This window comes from Podarcis liolepis, assembly GCF_965112155.1.
Source record: "Podarcis liolepis genome assembly, chromosome: 4".
NCBI classification, from domain to species: Eukaryota; Metazoa; Chordata; class Lepidosauria; order Squamata; family Lacertidae; genus Podarcis; species Podarcis liolepis.
In genome coordinates this window covers 103,620,757-103,635,411 of record NC_139558.1, presented here as the reverse complement: position 1 = coordinate 103,635,411, position 14,655 = coordinate 103,620,757, and the positions used below count along the sequence as shown (strand labels likewise).

At 45.9% G+C, this 14,655-nt stretch overlaps 1 protein-coding gene across 1 annotated transcript; it reads left to right on the top strand.

Moving 5' to 3' along the window:
* The first annotated feature begins 367 nt into the window (after positions 1-367).
* On the top strand, positions 368-9,067 carry LOC310705129 (uncharacterized protein). Its single transcript, XM_083499603.1, has 6 exons — positions 368-470; positions 3,198-3,685; positions 5,103-5,184; positions 5,417-5,499; positions 5,618-5,744; positions 6,324-9,067. The coding sequence occupies exons 1-6, from the start codon at positions 425-427 to the stop codon at positions 7,598-7,600; spliced, it is 2,103 nt and encodes a 700-aa protein (XP_083355729.1). The 5' UTR covers positions 368-424; the 3' UTR covers positions 7,601-9,067.
* The last annotated feature ends 5,588 nt before the right edge of the window (positions 9,068-14,655 follow it).

Here is a 14,655-nt window from a genome sequence, read left to right as displayed (position 1 = left end):
TCAGAGTGAATAGGATTTCCACCCTAAGTCTTAGAAATGTTAAGAAAACTTTTGCCATAGGTTTTGGAGTTTTAAAGTCCACCGTCCACCCCGCCCACATGTTTAAAATTGGCTTTGGAAACTTCAATTCTAAATTCAGAAGCTGCTGCCTAACTTTAAATGCAAGCGTGCTTAATTTTCTGACGATGTCTTCCATGTTTCCAAAGGAGAGAAAATTCTTCTAAGAGGCCGTGAAGTTGGGTCTGATCAGACTAAAATAGACGGGAAATTTCAAGAAAGAGGAAAAAATAACATTGCGTTCATTGTTTGAGAGAGGCTGGGAAAATGCCATCTCCATGTGGTGGCAGTAGCAGCAGCGGAGGGAACTTGCATAAATGATGGAGGGGGGAACCAGAGAGGTGGCTCTGTCCCACAAGGCCACACAATGAGCCAAGGGAAGAACATGGCAGTTGGTGTCAGAATCTTGAGAGGTGATGTGTCATTTGTCTACTTTCCATATGTTCTATGTTTTAAATAGAAGGCTGTATATTGTCCCCCTGCTTATTTAACTTATATGCGGAATTCTTCATGCAAAAGGCTGGGCTGGATGAATCCCAAGCCGGAATTAAGATCGCCGGAAGAAATATCAACAACCTCAGATATGCAGATGACACAACCTTGATGGCAGAAAGTGAGGAGGAATTAAAGAACCTTTTAATGAGGGTGAAAGAGGAGAGCGCAAAATATGGTCTGAAGGTCAACATCAGAAAAGCGAATATCATGGCCACTGGTCCCATCACCTCCTGGCAAATAGAAGGGGAAGAAATGGAGGCAGTGAGAGATTTTACGGAGCCAGGGGGGCAGATCTCCCCCTAAATCCATAAAAAAAAAAAAAAAAAAGAAATCTGAGGTTCTGCCAAGCGAGAGAGGGCTGAGCTGGAGGGACTCGGCTTGGCAAGGGTTAAAGGGAACTGAGCTGCCTTCCTAGAGAGGACAGGAAGCAAGGGGGGCCAGGTCCTCCAGAGCCAAGGCCCCTCCCTCCCCAGTCCTTTCCTGCAAGGGCCGAATCGCAGCCCCCTCCTGGGATCTGGTGAGTCTCCTCTCTCAATGGGATCTGGTGAGTCTCCTCTCTCTCTGGGATCTGGTGGGGGTCCCAGGGCTGCAGCAGGGGAGGGTGCCTGGGGGGCCTGATCTGCTCCTGCGGGGGGGGGGACCCCAAGTCAGGGAGGAGAGGGTCCTGCCAGGGAGGGGCCAGGTCTGCCACGCTCTCCTTCCTGCAGATCAGAGGATCCCAAACTCATTTGACCCTCCGCCCCCCCCTTTCAGAAAAGATCTCCCTTCTTTAAACACAGGAGTCCCTGGGAATTTAACTCTGTGTGACATCGCTCAGCATCACTGCACAAGAGAGGGAACATCTGCAAATGGTTTTCCAAAGCTGGACGAGATGGACTAGCCCCGCCCCCCAAAAAAAACCCAAAGAAACCCCACAGGGAGGAAGGAAGTTAGGGTGGGAAAGAGAGGCCAGGAATAAAGAGAGGGATCCCAGCCCAGAGTCTGGCTGCTGCATTGGGGACCAGTTTCCCAGTGTCTCCCAGGGCAGCTCCCCACGGAGGCCACTGCAGCAATCCCCTCGCACCCAGAGCAGGGCATCACAGGACCACATCCTCTCTGCCCCAAAGGGATTGTTGCTGGAAATGGGCGCTGCTCCTCACTGAGCCTCCAGGGACCTTGGCATCAATGGCTGTGCGTGTGTTAAGCTATCTAAGAGAATTATTATTATTATTATTTCCTGCCTACATTTCAAGGGAGATGTATTTGACCCCACCCACCTGGCCCTCGGGGGTTGGCCAGATACGTACCTGGCCCTTGGAGCAAAGAAAAAGGGACCCCACCCCAGGAGTCTGTCTTGAGAGTGGCAGAGAGTCCAAGTTCAAGAAAGGAGACAGAAGCAGGGGAGTGGGGGTGGGGGTGGGGGGAGAACAACAACTGAGGACCCCCACTAGAGCCAAACAGCCATTATTCACAAGATACAAATGACTTCCTTGTCAGTCAGTTCTGACTTCATGCATTGACTGGACGGCAGGAGCAACAAGGCTTCTTCATCTCCCAGAAATCCCTTCCGTTGCCTCCACCTTTTCCATTGCAATCTTCCTTCTAGGAGAGCTAGAGGCTGCTTCCTCCTCCTCCTCCTCCTCTTCCTCCTCCTCCTATTTCTTCTCCTTTTTAAAAAGGCCCTTTTCACCTGGCCTAGGGGGTGAGGCCCAGACTCACCCAGCACTACTGTGTTAAATGTGTATTCTGTAGTTGACCTCCTTTGTAATGTTTTATTTTGATATCTTTAAGAGAGTATTTGTTTCCTGTTATGTTGCTTTGACTATAGACTATATATTTGACTTTCTTCCAATGGTTTTATTTCTATTTTATTGATTTTGTGGGATGTGAAACTGCAGTCAAGTAGAACATTCCTACAGTGGACACATTAGGGGATGTTTTCTACCACTCAGGAGAAGACTTCCTGTTTCCTCCTGAGCTGGGACAGACTTCCACTACATGTGACTTGAAGAGGGTGCAGTCTGTTGTACTAGCATGGAGGAGCACATGGCCTCCATCTTCTGATCAGTGTGTCTTCTCCATTTTGTATGTTGCTGTGTGTTTGGAGAAGTGACTCTTTAGTGGCAGTCATTTGGGACTAACTTCTTTATGGAATAGTTCTAGTTGTTATGTAACAACCTGCCTGTCTGTGAACGTGAACGAATCTGTGAGTAAACTACTTTTATATTAACGTGAATCAGATTATTGTGCTTATTCATTTAAAAGGGATTGGAAGGGATCTTACCAGGAAGTTATTTTTAATAGTAAGACTCAGATGAGTCAGCAAGAAGCTGATCGCTGCGTAATCTAAAAAAGGGGGATGTATGGAACTCTGCTAGAATATGGAACTTGCTAGTGCATGTTAGGAAGGATATCTTTCAATAATGTATCCTCTTCTGCCTCCCTAATTATCTCCACAGATTTAATATGCTGTAAACCGCTTTGAGATTTCTCTTTAAAATATAAAGTGTTATAGAAATTTAAATAAATAAAATAGCTCATGCTTTGGGCTGTGGTGCAGTCCAGCCCTGGTTCCCTCCAAGACTCATCCATGCTTGCTCAGGGAACCTTTTTCTTCTCCTGATCTTAGACAACTTTTGTAACTGAACAATGTATTTGCTTTGTAGGATTTCTAGCGCCTCTCCTTAAGACAGACAGAACTTGGCAGAAGCCCAAAGGGTTCCTTCCAATCAGAGGCTTCCTGAGAGCACAGATGGGTGAGCGAGACTCAACTTGCCCTGGAACAGAAAGAGGCCATGCCATCCAAACTGGGAGCAGTGGTGGATTCTGGGAAAACTCTGTGCAGAAGATCCTGGGTGAGGAGGACACCCTCCGCTCAGAGGTGCAGAGCCAGCAGTTGAGGCAGTTCTGCTGCCAGGAGGCCAAAGGACCCCGAGAGATTTGCAGCCGACTCTACCACCTTTGGCATCAGTGGCTGAAACCAGAAAGGCACACGAAAGCTGAGATGCTGGACCTGGTGATCTTGGAGCAGTTCCTGGCTGTCCTTCCGCCAGAGATGGAGAGCTGGGTGAGGGAATGCGGAGCGGAGACCAGTTCCCAGGCGGTGGCCCTGGCCGAAGGTTTCCTCCTGAGTCAGGCAGAGGAGAGAAAGCAGGTGAGAGAGACTTTCCTCTAGATACTCCCAAGGGGCTCCAAACAGGACAGAGAACATCCCATAATGGTCTGCTGATGGCCCATCCTTTTTCTGAGAAGGCGTCCATGGAATGAGTTCTGACATCCTTAAAGCCGTTGGCCCTGACATTCATTTTTTATTTTTTATTTTTTTAATATATTTTTTATTAGTTTTCCAATATAAAACTATACAAAACAAAACATCCAATTTATCACCAACATCTTTTTTTTTACTTCCATCAACATGTCTGATAATTCTCCGTCTTGATCACTTCTTGCACATTTCTTAATTTAATATTGCACTACAATAATATCTTAATTTACCTTATTTTTTAAACAATATTTCTACCATACATTCTCACAGAGCTTCCTGAAAGCTTACAAATGTTATCTGGTCATCACATATAGTTTTCATATAATCTGTAAATTTAATCCAGTCTTCAGTGAATCTCTGGTCTCGTCGGTTCCAGATCCTTCCTGTTAATTTATCAAGTTCTGCGTATTCCATTAATTTCATTCTCCATTTTTCAATCATAGGTAATTCTTCTTGTTTCCATTTTTGGGCCATTAGTATTCTTGCTGCCGTTACTGCGTATAAAAATAACTTCCATTCTTTCTTATTAATTTCATTTCCTATTATTCCTAATAGAAATGCTTCTGGTTTCTTAACAAATGTATATTTCAACATCTTTTGTAACTCATTATATATCCTTTCCCAAAAGCATTTCACTTTTTTACACTCCCACCACATATGGTAAAATGTTCCTTCTTTTTCTTTACACTTCCAACATTTATTACTTACTTTATAAATTTTTGCTGATTTTACTGGTGTTACATACCATCTATATATCATTTTCATCACATTTTCCTTTATTATAGTACACGCAGTAAATTTCAGTCCTTCATTCCACAATTTAACCCAGTCTTTAAATTGTATATTATATCCAAAATCTTTGGCCCAATGGATCATAACCGATTTGACCTCCTCGTCCTTTGTATACCATTCCAATAATAATTTATACATTTTAGACAATTTTTTTGCGTCATTATTCAGTACTTCCAATTGATATTTTGATTCCTTGTCGGTAAAACCTCTTTCTAATACATCTTTTTTAAACATTTCATTAATGTTTTCGTCGCCTCCAAAGGAGGTTACCTGGCGGTCGGGGGAATCGCAAAACGGCTGTGCCGGGATCCTGCCCCCTGGATCTCCTTCCAGGGGTGTTTTAGGGGGCTGCGGCGCTCTTGCAGCACCCCCTTTTTCCTCCCAAGAGCTGGATTCCCTCTCCAGAGAGAAATCCTGCTTGTCTTCGCTCCCGCGATCAGCCGGAATTCTCTCTGACATTCATTTTTAAATCCTTCTCCCCATTCTCTCTTTTGAATCCTTGTTTCTTTTTCAGGGAAAGGATCTCTTTGCAGAAATGGACCAGATTTCTTCTGAGGCAGAGAGGCCTCCGCTGAACACCAGAGAGAGGCCACTGGGTAAGGAGGAAGTTGGTGTTTCTCTGTTTGGTCTCATTCTGTTGGTTTTCCAACTCATCAGAGGAGGGGAGATATATTTTTTCACACATAACATCTCTAATGCACCCAAATATTCAAATGCACTCAGCAGGCAAGACTTTCTCAAAGGCCCCTGTGTAGTTTGAGATGCACTGATTCACCTGTGAGACAAGAAGGCACTCTAGGCCTCCCCCTTACCTTCTTCCTCTTGCAGGTAACACAGTGATACTGGCTAGACCTGTTCATCCATCTCTGAATGGGGACAGAATGGAAGCAGCGGCTGTGGAACCAGATCAGGTCAGGGGAAGCAGCCTTGTGGGGACAGAGGCCAAGGGGTGGAACAATGTCCTAGCTCAAGGAGTGGTGGTGAACAACAGTGTTGTCTCAGAGTAGGACATTTCCCTTCTTCTTATAGGGTCCAGTGTGCTTTGAAGATGTTGCTGTTTGTTTCACGGATGAGGAGTGGGCGTTGCTGGATCCTGACCAGAGAGCTCTGCATAAGGGCGTCATGGAGGAGAATTCTGGGATCATGGCCTCTCTTGGTAAGGCTCCCAGTGGAATCATAATATCAGTTTTTAAATTCAAAACTCTATATGTCACAAACCTCATATATTTTCACAGACCTCAACAGCGCCCCCTACAACACTGGATATTACAATATCCCCCCCCCCAAAAAAACCCCTTGAATAGTAAATTACTGTTTTTTCTGTGAATGTTCTTCCTCCCGTTGCAGCTTATTAAACAAGCAGCAGCCTGGTCTGAACTCCCCAGGCCCTTTTGACTGTAAACTTCAGAGTTGTTAGGGAAGTTGAAGTAGCTTCTGTCAGGTTTTCAGTTTTTGTTTTTCCTCCCGTCAGTCTTTGGTTGTCCAAAGAGAAGAGTGACATTGGAAACGGAGGGATGCCATGATGGAGCCAAACAAAATCGATTCAAGAGAAGAGCCAGGCTTATCGAATCACAGGTTCCCCAAAGGATGTCGGTTGATCCCCGTTAATTAATGCACCCAACCCTTCAGAAAACCATCCATCTAACCCACTTGTGTTATTCCTCTATTACCAGAGTTAACAAGTATTCTTAATTTATTTCTCCCTGAGGCGCTAATCCACTTCTCTTCATTGCAGATAGTGATGGACTGGAAATTAACAACATGGGTGACCATAACAAAATCCCCACAATGGAGAAGCTGAATAAATATCTTGAATGTGGGAAAAGTTCCTTTTCCACTTCCCATCAAAGAAATCCCATTGGGAAGAAAGCATATCAGTGTGTGGAATGTGGAAAGAGATTCAGTCAAAAGGTCAATCTCACTTCCCATCAAAGAATTCATACAGGGAAGAAACCATATCAGTGTGTGGAATGTGGAAAGAGCTTCAGTCGGAGCTCCTCTCTCACTTCCCATCACAGAATTCATACAGGGGAGAAACCCCATCAGTATGTGGAATGTGGAAAGAGCTTCACTGATAGCTCCTCTCTCACTTACCATCAGAGAATTCATACAGGGGAGAAACCCTATCAGTGTGTGGAATGTGGAAAGAGCTTCACTTATAGCTCCTCTCTCACTTACCATCAGAGAATTCATACAGGGGAGAAACCCTATCAGTGTGTGGAATGTGGAAAGAGCTTCAGTTTCAACCACCATCTCACTTCCCATCAGAGAATTCATACAGGGGAGAAACCCTATCAGTGTGTGGAATGTGGAAAGAGCTTCACTCATAGCTCCTCTCTCACTTCGCATCAAAGAATTCATGCAGGGGAGAAACCCTATCAGTGTGTGGAATGTGGAAAGAGCTTCAGTCAGAGAGCCAATCTGTCTTCCCATCAAATAATTCATACAGGAGAGAAACCCTATCAGTGTGTGGAATGTGGAAAGAGCTTCAGTTTCAACCACCATCTCACTTCCCATCAGAGAATTCATACAGGGGAGAAACCCTATCAGTGTGTGGAATGTGGAAAGAGCTTCACTCAGAGCCACAGTCTCACTTCCCATCAAAGAATTCATGCAGGGGAGAAACCCTATCAGTGTGTGGAATGTGGAAAGAGCTTCAGTCAGAGTGCCCATCTCACTTCCCATCAAAGAATTCATACAGGAGAGAAACCATTTCAGTGTGGGGAATGTGAAAAGAACTTCAGTACAAGCTCCTCTCTGAGTTCCCATCAAAGAATTCATACAGGGGAGAAACCCTATCAGTGTGTGGAATGTGGAAAGAGCTTCACTCATAGCTCCTCTCTCACTTCGCATCAAAGAATTCATACTGGGGAGAAACCCTATCAGTGTGTGGAATGTGGAAAGAGCTTCAGTCAGAGCTCCTCTCTCACTTTCCATCAAAGAATTCATACGAAGAGTGGAAAACCCTTCATTATTCAGCTTTCAGCACTAGAAAAAAAAACACCACTTTAAACAAGCCTTTGGCTGATTGACATCTTATGCCCTTTAAAAATGTGTTGGGGAGGTAGGGGTTACAGGTTTTGGGGGCGGTGTTTTGTGTTTTCATTGTGTGATTTTATGTTGTAACTGTACTGTGACCTGTGAGTGTAGGGAATGGGAGCCAGCTCTTAGAGTCTGAGGGGTCTTTGCCCCCCAGAAAGATATTTGTGGGGGCCACCCCCCAGTTCATAGGAACAGCCATTCAAATGGCATGCTTGCACCGCATCCTGTGACTGTTTAACCGAGGCGGGGCTTACTAAACCCCTCCTATATTTTATTCAACATGGCACCCCTACTATAGGGTGCTATAGAAATGAAATAAATGCATAAATAAAATAACACCATCTTGATTGCCTTCATTTGCACATGTTCCAGCTTGTCAATATCATTATTATCATTTTATAATTCATGCACCCTTCATCTGAAGATTTCATGTTGGTTCACAACATAAACAGACAGGTTGAAAGCATGGCTTTCTCAAAAACGAGTCAAACTAGAGAAATCTCTCTTTTTTCTTTTTCTTTTTTTGGATGGAGTTACAGACTGTTTCTCAGGGGACTGCTGTGGTAATAGTGCATCTTAATTTCAGTAAGGTTTTTGACAAAGTCCCCTGTGATATTTATGTGAGGAAGCTGGTAAAATGAGGCTGAATGAGGTAACTGTTAGGTGGATTTGACTGACCGAACCCAAATTTTCCTCCTCCATGGTTCCTCCTCATCCTGGGGAAAAGTGACAAGAGAGGTGCTGCAGGGTTCTGTCCTGGGCCCGTTGTTGTTCAACGTCTTTATAAATGTCTTGGATGAAGGAACTGAGGGGATGCTCATCACATTTGCAGACGACACCAAACAGGGAGTGGAGGCCAATGTGGCAGAAGGTAGAATCAGATCAAGGGCAGGAATAGTACCACTTTATTCTGCCATGGTCACGCCCCACCTAGAATACTGTGTTCAGTTCTGGGCTCCACAATTTAAGTATATTAAATTTTGTTTGCCAGGGGAAATCAAGAAGGTGAGGGGACACAATCCATATTCCTTTTATAACATGTGGCCAATTTTATTGAATATGTAAGTTGTTAAGACTTTTGCCGTAATCCACCCAGCACTCATGGGAAAGTGTGGCGTGATCTTTTAGAGTAATCAAATGAAACTTGTAACACATGGCAGGATGAAAGCCTGCAATTCCATCAGGAGAAGTTATTTGTTGTTTACTGTTGTAACCATTGCTTTCTTTAAAATTATCTTCCCTACCATGAAAATAAATAAAAGCAATTTTTTTTTAAAGGAAGTGGGGAAATCATATGTACTATTGCATTAATCTGCTTGCATGTGTTGAGTGTTATTTGGAGTCTGTAACTCCCAGTTATTTCACATTATCTATGTGTTTCTGTGTGTTCAGCACACATGATTGCAGGTGAGACTGAATAAAAGACTTCCTAGGAAATTCCCTTTGACTGCTTCTGTATTGTTTCAGATGCGGCTTCACTTACAGATAAGAACAAATCATATTTCTTACTGATGAATCATACCATTGTCAGCTCATTAATCTCCACCCCAACAAACGCTGCGCTTAGCATGAGCAGCTGCTTTCTTCCCATTTCTTAGGTGGAAAGAACTGATAATGAAAAGGAAGAAGGGAGATAGACCCTTTCCCTCAACCTTTGGGGATCTGGGGGGCTTCATTTCACCCCTTAGTCCTGCTCCTGAAAGCTTGGCAGATGTGGAGTATTTGCTCACACTCTGCCATGACTTAAAAATGAATCTTCAAAAAAAAATAAAAATGAAAATGGTATTGCAGTGCTAAGAAGTCTCAAGAAAGCAATTCCTGTAGTAGCTGGCATCTTAGCGAGCCCAGTGCCACTCTGCCAACCTTCTCACTCCCAGCTAACTAATCTAGAAAGCTGTCTTGTCATCTCTGTCTGTAAAGACTTCCGTGTCCCTTGAATTCAGAATTAAGCATTTCTGGAAGAGGAAACGATATGCCTTTGTTTAGAAAGCACTAATACTGGGCCACTGACTGTGCAACCTGCCAGCCCTGCCCTGTAGGAACCTCCAACTTTAAAGATTGATCTTTTGGTGTGGCAGCAAGTGTACTTTGGAACTCCCTGCCACTTGACATCAGGCAGGAGGCTTCACGGTCCACTTTGCAGCATTCAACTTTGTTACCGCTGCTGAGTTTGTGATAGCTAAATATTGAGGAGAAAGAAGCCAATCTTCTATGTATATCTGAATAAATTGAGAAAGTCTGGTTTTCAGTAACTACGATTAAGCTAAGTTAAAATGCTAATATTCACCCCAACTTTCTAAGCACCTGCACAGGCATGTTTTTAGGAGGTTCCCCAAAAAGGTGGGAGGGAGGCGCCTGCTTGATCTCAAGAGGCAGGGAGATCCAAAGGGTCTGTGCTGCCATACGAAACAATTGAGGTCTTGCGTGGCACCTTTAGTTGAAGCGGTCGAGTGTCTGCCTGTGGAGTAAGGAGGGGATCTCATGGGTAAACTCTTCCCTATGATAATGGAAAGGCCTTGATCTGGTCCTGGAAGCCAATGGGCAACCAGTGATGCCCTCTGAGCCAAAGGGTCATATGCCGAGAAGGCCTCGCTTTGACAGCAATCGTGCTGCAGCATTCTGCACCAGCTGAAGCTTCTGGACCAAGCGCAAGGGATGCCCCACATGGAGGGGACTGTGGTCATCCAGCCTTGAAGAAGCGAAGGCGTGAGGCCAGGCTCTCCCCGTCCTGGAATGTGGAACCATCTGCAGTTGCTCAAAGGCACTTCCAGCCACTGAGTATGCCTGAGTCTCGGCTGGATCCGGAAGCAGCCACAAGTCTCATAAGGTTCATATGGAGATAACCTTTGGCTTACCCTATTTACTAATAAAAATAACTGGAAACAGACATGAGATAAATAAAACGAAAGCAAACATTTATGGCCGCCTCTTGTGGTTTCCACCCAAATGCCAATATTGTGGGAGAGGCACCATGACTGGCAGAGGGCGGCTTGGCACCCAGGAGGGCAAGGAGGTGTCTAGTTGTTTGCAGGCCCCTTCCGCCCTTGGCCAAAAAGGCCAAGCACCCTCTGGCGGATCTGCTGGGTCTTCACCCCACAGACTACGGGTGTCAGAAAGGGAGTGTGGATGCTTGCGAAGAGAAGAGCCCAGGATTCCAGCCTGTCTTTTTCAGGATTTATTGAGTGCAAACTTATGTTCAGTGCAGAAGTTTCAAAAGCAGAATCCAGAAGTGTCCCCCTCCTATTCCCCCTCCAGCAAAAAAAGACCCGGAAGCCCCCCTCTCCATTTTTTTCCCTTACGTGGAAAACTACTGCTCATTACATTCCTTGGTCACAGTTTTTTGGCTCCGCTCTCTCTTATCTTCCGTGTCTCCTGAAAGCTGCCCCTTCCTTCCCTGACTCTGACTAAGTGCAGCTGCTCAGCAGAGGGGGGGGCTCTCTGTACATGCCTGTCTCTCCCCCCTCCCCTCAAACAGATCCCTGACAACAGGGTTCACCATGGGCGGCAGGAGGAGGTAGATGTTGGAAAAACGCCTGGCCCGGGAGGGTTGCCAGCACCCCAGGCACTCCGAGGGCCTTTCTCCGGAGGTCACTCTCTGGCTAAAATCCACCATTAGTCCAGAGAGACCAGTGATAAGCGATCCCTCCCTTCTGAGAGGAACACACTAACAATCTTCTAGCAATCCATCACAGAAGAAAGAAGACAGTCCATAGTCTTTCCAGCTACTTTATTTGACTGTACAAATCATGTCTGCTCGCCTTGAGCAGTACAGCATGAGAGTCAGCGACTCAGCTTTGCTTCAGTCCAGAAGCGGAAGGCACACACAGTAACTCCACCCCGGTTACTCTGAGAACTCTGAGAACTAACTCGGACTTCCTGTCTCATGCTCAGTCACATCACATGATGTAAACAATGTAGCTACTTCCTTGCAGCTGGTGGGAACTAAAATCCCAACATCCTCCCCCATTTGAGTCACACTAGCTGCGAAAAGTGCAGCATCAAGAGAGGAAAACAAACAGTTGTTATACCCGTAACAAACCCCTCTTGTCCCAGCTCCACCTTTGGAACTACCTGCAACTGGATCCACCAGCTGAAACCTCTGGTGACCTCTTTCCCAAGGAACTAGAACTTTGGCTATACCTTGGCCAGGGAGAATTGTGTTGCGCCTTGCAACCTCCAGGAATGGCTTTGTCTCTGCCCAGGACAAACCTTGAACCTGGCTTGAGCTGTTAACTACAGCTATACATGCCATAGCTGAGTTAGCAAACTCCTGAGAGTACCTTTTGGGTGGTATGCCCTTTGTGACTCTTTCAGATCTGCGAATGAGGTGCAGATCCTCCTTGCTGGCTAGTACTTCCTTGGGACTTTGGGGAGAAACCCGTCCAACAGTAAAAAGTGCTTCTGTCAATTCCAGTTCAGCCTGTACTTCTGTAGGCCTGGACATTGTGTGTGAACCCTTCTCAATGACCGTGTCATCAGAGCTTTCAGTGGTGCTTTCACTGTCACTCTCAATACCAGAATACACATCTGTATTGATCTCAGTGGGAAAACAGTGGAGAACCTCTCTCTCCTGTCTACCAGTGCATTCTACAAATTTTGTCAGAATCACTGAATCAGACTCGGGAAGAACTACTCGGTAGTAACCCTTTTGTAACCCACGAAAACGCCCTTTGCACCTTTGACTCCCTGTGGTGTCTCCACACGCACATGGGATCCGAAAACCCTTAAGTGTCCCACTGAAGGTTTTCTCTGGAACAGTTTCTCAAATGGAGAACTTTCCATACCAGCTGAAACTTTTCTTACCCACGTGTAAGAATACGCATTCAGCGACTCAGCCCAAAACTTTTGGGGCAAATCTGCACTTAGCAGTTGTGCTTTCATGCCATTTTGCAACTCTGTGTTCACCTTGACACACACATTCTTGTCCCATGAAGCCTCAGAGACAGCAACTTTGTGCTCTATCTCGTGTTTCTTTAGGAAATCTTTGAAATCCTGTAAAACAAAAACCGGCTTTTCATCTGTGAAGACTTTCAATATTAGCATCATGAACAAATTTCACCTTTTCACAAAACTCTTTGAATTTTGCTAAGGTCTGTTGCGGCTTCTGCAATACATAAATCATAGAATCATAGAATCATAGAGTTGGAAGAGACCACAAGGGCCATCGAGTCCAACCCCCTGCCAAGCAGGAAACACCATCAGAGCACTCCTGACATATGGTTGTCAAGCCTCTGCTGAAAGACCTCCAAAGAAGGTGTCAGGGGTTCAGGAGCAGAGGCGAGGGCAAGGGAGGAAACAGAGAGCGAGGGGGAGGAGTCCGAAGAAAAGATGAGTGATGACGACGACCCGAGATCTCCGAGTCTTTCCAGTGAATCGGAAGATTCACAGAAAGGAGCGACAGTGGCCAGAGCAAGGGGGGAGCCTAGGGGGACACCCCAGGAAGAAGGGACCAGAGGGGATTCAGAGAGCAGCAGTTGGAAATCGGGGCCAGCGTCCCCAACAGAGCGCAGTGGAGAGGAAGGGCGCCAGGTATCGAGATCCGGCGGCTCGCCGCAGGGGGGAGGGTATGAGTCAGGAGTGGCCACACCTCCATCGGGGAGCGAAGAAACGGTCAAGCGGAAAGTGGAAGGTTGGGCGCGCGCGCCAAGTTCAAATGCACAGGAAGGCGGCGCAGTAAGCAGCCCGGAAAGGGAGCCAGGTCCTAAAGCCCGCCGCAAGGAGACAGAAGGGTCCGGGGGGTCAGCGTCAGAAGAGTCCAGGAAGGAAGAGACCACGGGGGGCAGAGGGACCCAGAGAAGAACGGTCAGGCGGAAAAGGTGGAGTAAGGCTAGGGTATTAAGTTGGTGTACAGGAGGCGGGGACTCAGACGGAGCTTCGCCGGTCTAGCTTCTAAGACGTAGGGCTGCACGCTGCAGCTTGGAAATGGAAACTGTAACTCAATAAAGACTTTTATAAAGTGAACGCTGGCTAGCGTGATCCTCTGTGAGCTAGGATCTGGAAGCAGCTCTGACAGAAGGAGACTCCACCACCATGCATATTTGAGAAAAACAATCAACCATTATAAGATAGTGCTTTGCATTACCTCTAGAGAGTGGTAGAGGACCAATTACATTAGCATACACTCGCTGAAACACCTTGGTAACCTTTGCAGGACCTTTCTGGCCTTTGGCACCTGCTGAACCTGTAAAACAAAACACTTTAGTTTTACAATCATTACAATCAGTACTATCAAAACGCAAGAAATACAGTCCATTCTCTTCTTTGGCAAAAGAAATGACTTTTAATCCTTGAAGATTGTGCATCTTCTCTCATCGAAGGACACCACCAGTCCTTGCTTTGTCAGCTGTGACACGCTGAGAAGGTTAAACTCTAAACCTGGCACAAAGTACACACTGTTAATGGTCAAATTGAGACTTTTAAGAAACACAGTCCCAAAACCAGTAGCTTCCAGCTCCTGACCATTAGCTTGCTTCAAGGTGAAACATTGACTCTCAAACGTGGAAAATAATCCTCTTCTACCTGAGAGGTGGTTTGTGGCACCCGTGTCTGCCACAAACGAATTCCAGGTCGACGATGAAGACTTTGGCAAAAACAAAGCTTTAGCTGGCTTTGTCTGAGGCTTAGCCTCTTCCTTTCCTGAGCTCCCCTTGGCTCCTTTGGAAACACGGCTTTTGCAGTTCTTCTGCACATGGCCGAGAAGTCCACACTTGTGGCAACGAATGGTGTTTAAGGCAACTGCCTGCTCCTCCTGAGCAACTGTGGGGGTAGCTGGCGTAGCTCCACTCTCCCCCTCAGAAATGGCAAATGCAGCCAATCGATTGTTCTTGTTCATCAGAGCTGCACAAATCCTTGAGACGTTAAGATCTGCAGCTGGCAGGGTGCCCAGCTGACTGGCAACAGTCCCAAACCTCTGGTCTAGACTGTTTATCATCATGAAGCAAAACACAGCCTCGTCTAGTGGAAAATTCTGCTGCGCCAGCTGGTTATGCAGATATTGCATCTTAGTGAGGTGTTCCCGGAGATCT